Source organism: Nicotiana attenuata, unplaced genomic scaffold, assembly GCF_001879085.1.
Source record: "Nicotiana attenuata strain UT unplaced genomic scaffold, NIATTr2, whole genome shotgun sequence".
In the NCBI taxonomy this organism is placed as follows: Eukaryota; Viridiplantae; Streptophyta; class Magnoliopsida; order Solanales; family Solanaceae; genus Nicotiana; species Nicotiana attenuata.
Window position 1 is genome coordinate 439,304 of NW_017670545.1, and position 9,860 is coordinate 449,163.

Sequence of the window (9,860 nt, forward strand, 5' to 3'; positions counted from 1 at the left end):
AACGTGGGGGGGTGTGGGGGGTGGGAGGAGAGAGAGGCGGGTAAACGAAAATGGGAGAATATACGCTCCTAAATTAGCGCCTAATATAAATGAAGCATTAATTATACCCTCAATTTGAATTATGGTATATAAATGGTAATTTGGTATGCTGAAATGTAATTAACACAATACTTAAACATTGAGGGTAACAAGGTTTCATATATGGTATACGAAGGTAAAAATCCCTATTAAAAATAAGCCTAACTTTAGATGGACTGAAACGGGTCGGGTCAAAATAGGCTGAATTCAACAAATGAGTTTGGACGGGTCAATTACCAACCAAACCTAGAGCGAGTTGGGTGGATTAAATGAGTTTGGGTTCAAATTTTCACCCCTAGGGCAAATATGGGAGAAATTCAAAAATAGTCAGATTTACAAGTGGTCATTCAAAAATAAACACAGTTTCAAAAGTAATCGAAATTTAGCCACTTTCATGTAAAGATAAATCTGAAAAAAAATACTGTTCAAATTCCGAAAAATATTCCAACATAATAAACTGGAATTCTAGTATAATATACTGGAGTTCCAGTATAATATACCGATCCAGCATAATATGCTGGAAGTTCATACACAGGTGCTCCAATCTCCAGTATATTATGCTGGAACTTTCTGCGTGCTGGAATTTCAGCATAATACACAGCACATCAATCTCCAGTATATTAAGCTGGAACTTTCCGTGTTTCAGCAAGATAGTGACTATTTTTCAATGACTTTACAAACGTTGGCTGTTTTTCAATGACCAGTCCGAAAACTGGCTAGCTCGTGCTATTTGTACGGCAAATATGGCTTGTGTTCAATGTGTTGGAATTGGCACAACGGTGGACGTCATAATGCAAACATCATGTTTTCAGAAATTCAGTTCCAATCGAACGAACCAGCAACAAGGAAGAGTGTTCATACTTCTTACTAATAGACTACTAAACTTGATTAGGTAAACATCCTATTAGATTACCAAACTTGATTAGGTAGACATAAAATTATTTTGAAAGAACCAAGATTCAACACCAAATAGCCTTCAGGATCAACATCACGCTGGACCTACTGCAGTTCATTTTTTATTTCCTTTGGCTTGCCTCATAGTAATTGTCTTTCTTGAAGATAATTGTCTTTCAGTATGAACAAAACATAGAATATTAAAATCTGGCGTAACAAATATACACAATGGCACAAATTTCATCAACAGTATATGCAAAATATATTGAAAAAACATATAGACAATGTGAGCTAGCCAAAATAATTTATGCAGGTCTTCCAACTTAGAGCCATTCTAACAATTAATACCATATCTTTTGGATCCTCAGTGACTTATATAAATCCCTGTGAATGAAACTCTTTTGGCACGATAACGTAGCAGTAATCATATGTTTGATTGTATCTTTTTCATGCTCATTGATGAATTATATCACCATGTACAGAACAAAAAAATCAGAAATTCAAGAGAGTAATGTAAGCCCCTGTGATCAATATACCTTTGATGTCAAGTACACAGCAGAAAGATTTGGATAACTTTTATGGCATCATAGCCCCTGAAGCAAATTGTATTAGGTTCAGTTTTCAACTAACAGTTAAAAGGGAATTAAGTGTTACTTTGAGCAAAGACAACATAACTTGAAAGCACAAGGAAACAAAAGATACATTATTGAATAAAAGAATCTTAATACCATTATATACCAGCAAGGGAAACTTACCCTCTTTTATTTCTTGTGTTACTCTTTCAGTAGTCACTTGTACGTACATTTTTTAGTCTTGCATTCAACAATAAGATAAAGTTGATGTGTCAGTTTTGAAAGGTTCACAAGGCACTGAAAGCAATATAGTCAGCTTTTCCACAATACTTCTATAATGGAGGAATTCTTTGTCATACATGTTTGTTAGCTTCTTCATTTAATTGCAATATACTGTTATTATCTTTTCCCTTTTTTGAGTTCAACAAGAATTAAAAAAAATAACTAATTAAGATGTAAAAGCTGATAAGTCAGCAATAATGACAGGTACCTTATACTGACGAGTCAGTTGGTGAGCTGAGCTTTCTCATGTGGTGGTGAGCACGGATAGCCTGTTGCAAGTAAAGTAATCGTTTGCAGATGTTTACATCAAAAGAGATGACAAAAACTAAGGAACTCAACATATCGTCATGTTCAAAGTTCAAGAGAGCTTGATGAAGCTGGAGTTAACTTCTCAAAAATCAAACATTTATACAAATTTGGAAAAAGAAAACTGTCGGTTATCGCACAAGTTTATTCGATATCAAGTTTGAAAATGGATTGATGGAAATCCCTTGTTTAGAAGCCATCGATGCAATGGGGACCATCTTGAGAAATCTTTCACGGAGTATACATGTCTCAAGGATCATCTTTATCAACTCAGACAAAGAAGTGAATTTAATGATGATTCGGTGCAGGCGAAGCAAATCACATATTTGTCTGAGTTGATAAGTTGATACATTAGAATATTTGGGACGTAAATTGGACGACTGTTGCTCCCGCAAAACAAGGAATTCCATCAAATCATTATCAAACTTTATCAAATAAACTCATGCGATCACAACAGTTTTCCCTCGTCCACATCTGCATAAATATTTCCAATTTTTTAAAAGTCAACTCAGCTTCATCAATCTCTATTGAAATTAACATATTGGTTGGGCATCATGTTGAGGCCCTTAGATTTTAGCATTTCAAGCTCAGCAAGCTGGCCTGGTTTAGTGGAGGCCATTCTTAGCCCTATCCAAACTTTGCAGCCACAACAAGGACACTGCTAATGTTCGCATCTCCAAAGATCCAATATCTGCATTCAGATCAATGATGAGGGCTTGCAATAATAAGTGCTAATTGTGTATTGTTCCCTTCACAAATGATACATCTAGAGTTGAAAATTACCCTGAACCAGGAGTTAATTATCTACTAATGCATTTGCAAAGTAAAACATGAGGATTTACGTTTTGCTGATCTTCTAAATAGGAATAATTGACTTGCGAACAGAATATCTTGAAATTCTATTGAAGTACAATACTGCAGATCTTAAAGAATTTCCAAAGGATCAAATCTGATTATATTCTAAATTGAAAAAAAAAAAAAGGTTATCCCAAATAAATAAATAAAACACCTACTGTTTCCTGTCGATCCTCTTCGGGCAATGATTTCTCTCGATGGCTCAGTGATGGCTTTGGGAAGAAAATTCCCTGGCCAACAGAGACTGCGTATATGGACTATGGAGCTGAAAACCTAGACTAGACTAAAGCCTTTTATTTTGACCCAGCCCAGCCCATTATAAAATTTTAAAGGCAAATGATATACTGACCCGACCAGATCCATCTGTGCCTTGCCTTGTCAGTGGCATACTGCGAGGTTTTAGCCAAAATTATCTCTTATCTTTAGGGGTAGGCTTAACTTTGTCCTCTAAATATAACCCTTAACACTATTTGTCCTTTAAGTTTATAAAACTTGAGCACTTTTAGTCTCACTAACAGAAAATTATAACTTCAGTTTAAAAATTCCTACTAACAGCAACCTAAAATAACTTCAGTTAAAAAACTAACAGGATGTTCTTTATAAAAAAAGGAAGAAAAGAAACAGATTCAGCATAATTGAAGTATCTAGCAGAAGAAAAATAAATCTTTGCAACAGCAAAAATAATCTTCATCATCGACAACATTTCAATGATAAAAAAGCCTTCAAACTGCAAAGGTATCAGCACTTCAGCAGCAAAAATCAGCACTCCAACAGCTAAAATCAACATTCTATAAGTAAAAAAGCATTCAAAGTTCAAAGCTATCAGCATTTCAGCACCCAAAATCAGCATTTCAGCTACAAAACGAGCATTCCAGCAGTAAAAAAGCATTCAAAGTGCAAAGCTATCAGCATTTCAGCAGCCAAAATCAGCTTTTCAGCAGCAAAATCAGTATTTCAGCAGCAAAAATCAGCATTTCAGCAACAAAAATCAGTATTTCAGCGGGGAAAATACAGCATTCCAGCATTTCAACAGCAAAAATATCAGCATTTCAGCAGCGAAAAACAGTATTTTCAGCAGCGAAAATCAGCATATCAACAGCAAAAGTTCGGCATTTCAGCGGCAAAAGTACTCATTCCAGCATTTCAACAGCAAAATATCACCATTTCAACAACAAAATATCAATATTTCAGCAGCAACAATATCAGAACTTCAGTCATGTTAAGAATCAAATTCTTGAGCACATTGCATATGTTCATGCGCCACATGTCCTCTTCTTACCTGCAAACAAAATATATGGTACTATTACTCGTTCATATTATAATAACTTAATAAACATAATTCAATTGTAAGTTATTGATACCGGAAGCTTTGCACGAGTTGACGAGGCAGGAGCATAAGATGAAGGCTCATCAACTTGGGAATCTGGCTGAACAATATTAAATTTGCATGTTCTTTTATTGTGGACAGCATTATTACATAAGCTACAAAGCAAGGAATTCTACTTTCTTTTCATTTTAGTTCTACTTGCTCCTACTTCATCTGTTTCTTTTCTCCTTAGTTTTTGCTTTCTTCCTTTTGTGCTTGTTCTTACTAGTTGTGGAGGCAAAGGAGGCACGTTGCTGGACTTAGGCCACATATGCTGACCATTCATAGGAAGAATAGCAAAGTCATAGACCCTTCTATATGTTTCCACCTTGTAGCAATCATGAACATAGGAATTAATCTCATCTTTTTTAGCCCAAATTGCAGAAATGGCATGCTTGCAAGGAATTCCTGTCAGATCCCATTTCCTACAACTGCATATTTTGTTTAGCAAGTCCACAGCCCACTTATCATGTATGCTTGCCCCTATAATCTCGTAGTTCCACTCATTAGATTTTCTAGGAATGAACTCCGCAGCACCCGCCTCATTTTTATGCAATATATCCTTAATCCTAGGACATATATCACCAATATCCCACCTGGCAGCTTTATCTCTATTTGCCTGCATTCTAGCCATAAGTAAATACCTTATCTTTTCCTATAGAGTGATTATTGGCTTGTCTCTAGCTTCGAGGATCATTCCATTAAAACATTCACACATGTTATTAAGTAGGATATCAGATTTTGCATTTTCAGAAAAGTGAGATCTAGACCATTCAAATGTTCAAAGTACACATCAACTACCCGATCAGTATATTTTTTGCAACAACGACGACTTCCTTATCAGTTGAAACTAGCCTCATTTTGTCACCTAGACTCTCGGGCTTGTGCCAAAAAGTTACTGAGTCATTCCCATAACCGCATAATTCAGCCATAGATTTGAATATCGACAACTTTAGTTCAGCCCCATTGACATAGTCAATAAAGTTCATTCTGCCCCCAATATAATGCCTTGTAGGCTTGAGTTTCATTAAACCACCGTGTGTTATTTTAATGGTAAAATAATCTGCCTCGTACAAAGAATCTGCATAAAAAAAATTGAAAGTTTATTTAGACACACTATATGAATTCGAGATAAGGGCCACATATTATATAACTTCAAAGACAGTAAAGTGTAAAACTGGTGGAGATTTCGAAATAAATTATGAAGGAATATTTACAAAATACAAGTAGCAAGAACACTCACCATAACTCGGGTTTATTTCATCATTGCTCCTAATAATCATTGCTGGGATCGCAAGTAGTAAAGACTTGAAAAGTAATCAAGAATGCTAGAGTTTTTTACCTACTGTAATACAGATAAAAATGAGTGAATTGGAGAAGGGGCTCTTGAAAAAGGAGGGAAATTGACTGAATTGTGGGTGAAAGAGCGGGTATTTCTTTCCCTTACGCATCACGTGCAAATCACCTGTTAGGTCTCTGTTAGGTTTTTTAACGGGAGTGAGTATTTTCTGTTAGTGAGACTAAAAGTGCTCAAGTTTTGTAAACTTAAAGGACAAATAGTGTTAAGGGTTATATTTAGAGGACAAAGTTAAGCCTACCCCTACAGATAAGGGATAATTTTGGCTAAAAATTCGGCATACTGCCATTGAAAAGTTGAGGCACATGCACCAAGCTCAAAATAGAAAGAAAAGAAATTAATTTTGTTTCAAGATGAATAATTTGTTTACCTTCTCGGTATCTCCTTATGTAAAAAGCTTTAAAGTTGGTGGCTGCTAATCAAAGATTGTTGGACAAATTTGCGTCATCATTCAATATTCTTTAAGAGCCCGTTTGGACAAAAGAAAATTTTTCCTTTTTCTGGAAAAATTTTCAAATCAGCATTTGTTCATAAAATTTTCAATTTTCACTTAAAGATACATTTTGGAATTTTGCTTAAATTTGAAAAACTCCAAAAAAAATTCACTGAGATCACTCGGAAAACTTCAAAAACAACCCAAAATTTTACTCATGTCCAAACACAACTCTAATTTTCACTTAAAAAATTTTTTCACTTTTTTTTAGAATTTTACAATTCCTATGTCCAAACGCCCACTTAGTCACATAGTTGGCAGGGATTAAAGGGATACCAAAGGAACAAAAAGTCACTCGATGTTCTATAAATTAACAAGATATAAAGTGTTTAAATAACTGGCTATGATCATAAATTGGAAAAATAATTTTAGCATTTTATGATTTTGTGAGCATACAATTCTAAATATTGCAAATATCTATGGTCACACTTCATCAAATTGTCTTCATGAGACAAGAAATGTAAACCTTTGGAAAGCTAAATCAAAACGGAGCGAGAGAGTAATCCACAAGCCAGACCATCCGAGTAAGACATAAAGTGGTGTTGAAGCTACCAATACACAACTGCAGATTCTGCTCACAAAGTAACAAAATCGCCAAGAAAGAACAACTAAAACCAGAAGTCCTTACATTCCTATTTTACGGGGTTCAGTCTGTTGCCAAACAATGCATTGCTGCATTTGAGCTCTCTTATACATTAGGAAGAGCTTGCCTCACCATCCAAAAAGCAGGATTAACGCAACCACAAATAGCCAAGGTCCAGCAATGAACCAGTAGACACTAGCAGTTCCACACAGTGGCGGGATCTAGTGTCATCTAGACCCAGTGGCCAGTACTTTCAACACGGTGCATAGATTTTATGTCTAAAAATACACTGATCATTATTAAATAATAGTAGATATAAACCCATAATTTTAGAAATATAATGGATTCAACACTAACTTCAGAGATTGAACTCGCAAAACTTAAATCCTAGATCCAACTCTGTTCCACTAGAATTTATTAGGAGATCCAGCAAGTTGCACTCGTGTCTAAAATCCCAATAAGAACACCCTTTTACCTTACCTTATCAAAATCCAATAAGAGCACCATAACATGAAGGCTACACAAGAGGAAAACTTAGGGTGAGATTGGAAAACAGACAATCCATCAAATAAATGACTTACAACGAAAACTAGAACAAAAGGTCAAGTAAAGGTTAGGGCTATAGCAAATCCAAGCTGATTTCAACAACGCTACAGATATAGGCAGCAAAACAATGCAGAGCATTCCACAAGAACAAATATGTGGATATGAGATAAACAATCGTTTTAAACAACCATAGGATAAGAGTCGCAGAAATAATCACCTTACATGCAGCTTATGTATCCAACCAACCTTCACTGCGAAAGCTTAACTGAACCTCCAGATTTAGAAGAACATTATTTCAACACCATCATAATAATATTGAAGAAGGCAAGCTGAACAAACATTATCAGATTGAACTTAATCATATAAAATTGGACGAGATTGAGAAACTTGCACAGCTACTTCAACATCCTTTAGCAATAAAAAGGATAAAACGCACCAAGTCCAAAACATTAACATAGGTCCTCAAGTAGTGACAAAGGGAACGTTTCCGCCGGAGGGGTTTGTCTCCATGGTCTCCTCGCCAAGAGCTACCCGGCGACGACAGAGGAAGCAACCCGTCTGCTGTGGCGGGGCAGCTACCTGTTCTAAACCCAACTCGCGTACCACTTGAATCGGCGAACCCTTGGGACCTTCTTCAACCCCAGGATGTGATGAGTCGACATCTAGGTGTCAAACGACTCAACCGATAAGAGCTCTGGGTAGTAGCAACTAACAACAACATACCCGGTATAATACCACGTGTGAGGTTTGGAGAGGATAGTGTGTACGCAGACCTTATCACTACCTGGAAAGGTAGAGAGGTGTTGCCTATCAATTAGTTCCAAGAAAGCGGCCGGGGTCTAACTAGAATTTCATTCCAACCTCGATATTGTTGGAATTGGTCTCGAAGAAGCGATTGCCCGCGAAAGCTGGGTAGCAACTAACAACAACATACCCGGTATAATACCACGTGTGGGGTTTGAAGAGGTTAGTGTGTACGCAGACCTTATCACTACCTAGAAAGGTAGAGAGGTGTTTCCAATAGACAAGAAGGAGACAAGGGACGATAAAGCAAAAGGGGGAGAAAAGTAGCATCAAATAGTATCGATAGAGCAGCAAGTCTAGTAAAAGGCGAAAAACAAAGCAGCAAGTAACTAAACAATAATCAGCGCTTCTAGTATAAGGCGAAACAAAGCAGCAAGTAACTAAACAATAATCATTCTCTGTAGTAATAGTGGCAGCTTAATTCCTAGTTGAACTGTAAAAGGAGTCATATACAATACTGGAAACTGAAAATGATGATACAAGCAAGAAGTGTTACTTCAATCATCAGCAGAACTTAATTTGCTTTGAGAGAAATATACATTCGCCAAACATTATCAACAGATTCCATATGCTTTTTACCAATCAAAACATACTTCAGCCATTATCTTTGCAAATTACTTTAACAAATACCTTCTTCAAAATGAGGACACCCAATAAATACCAGTAAGCAAAAAGGAAATGCAATATAAACAAGATTAAACAGAGCAAGTGCAAATCAAATTAGGAAATGGTCTGTTTTACTTGATTGTATAACGAGGAATTACAATATCCAGACCTTAACAACAGATATTAAAGTACCCTAACTTAAACTGACAACTAACACAAACAGAAAACACAAACATGAAATCTACAATCACTAACAACAAAACACTATAAACCCCAACTCCCAATATTTAACCTCCAAATCCGTACAAGGTCCTTCCTTGCCTCTTGAGAGCGTACACAACATCCATAGCAGTAACAGTCTTTCTCCTTGCGTGCTCAGTGTAGGTAACAGCATCTCGAATCACATTCTCCAAAAAGATCTTAAGAACTCCACGTGTCTCCTCATAGATGAGCCCGCTGATACGCTTCACTCCTCCTCTACGAGCCAAACGCCTAATTGCTGGCTTTGTAATCCCCTGGATGTTATCCCTCAGAACTTTCCTGTGCCTCTTTGCTCCTCCTTTGCCCAATCCCTTACCTCCCTTTCCACGTCCAGACATTTTTCAAAAGTTTAAGAAAGAGAAAATTGAAATTGAATTTTTAAGGTTTTGAATTTAAAAGAGAGAAGTGAACTTTGATTGTTTTGATGAGATGAAATGCCTGAGTTTGTTGTTATTTATAGCTGCTGGTTTTGTGGATCAAATGAGTATCGATCCGAGTGAAAGGATGGAACGTAATGTGAATCGTTGATTGGATAGAGATCAACGGCGAAGAGTGCTTTTTTGTGTGTTGACGCGGATTGTGCTTTTTGGCTGAGATAGACATTGTACTTTTGGCGGGGTTACGGAAAACTGTATTTTGGAGTATGAAAACGAAATGTGATTTGAACTTCGAAATTTTTAAGAGCATGATTAAACTCTAGGCGGTCAAAAACTTAGAATTAGTTTTGTTTTTTTTTTTGGTCGAAAAAAAAAAGTTAGAATTAGTTTATATATACCGAAATTTTATTGATTGATTAATTAAGTACTCCATAAAGATGATTATTTGTTTCTTGAATACCAGAAAAGCTAGGTAAGCAT

The 9,860-nt window shown here is 36.2% G+C and overlaps 1 protein-coding gene and 1 long non-coding RNA gene across 2 annotated transcripts; both read right to left on the reverse strand.

Moving 5' to 3' along the window:
• Positions 1-939: 939 nt before the first annotated feature.
• Positions 940-5,734, reverse strand: LOC109240805. The gene is made up of 6 exons (XR_002070125.1): positions 5,597-5,734; positions 4,349-5,434; positions 3,146-4,266; positions 2,035-2,823; positions 1,728-1,784; positions 940-1,565 (listed from the first exon to the last, which is right to left on the reverse strand). It is a non-coding gene; the product is annotated as an uncharacterized LOC109240805 (long non-coding RNA).
• Positions 5,735-8,845: 3,111 nt separating this feature from the next.
• LOC109240804 (histone H4) lies at positions 8,846-9,447 on the reverse strand. The gene has a single exon (XM_019407489.1). The coding sequence runs from the start codon at positions 9,339-9,341 to the stop codon at positions 9,030-9,032; it is 312 nt and encodes a 103-aa protein (XP_019263034.1). The 5' UTR covers positions 9,342-9,447; the 3' UTR covers positions 8,846-9,029.
• Positions 9,448-9,860: the final 413 nt, after the last annotated feature.

Coding starts and splice junctions, on each gene's coding strand:
- LOC109240804 (XM_019407489.1), bottom strand. CDS start 9,341: ATGTCTGGACGTGGAAAGGGAGGTAAGGGATTGGGCAAAGGAGGAGCA.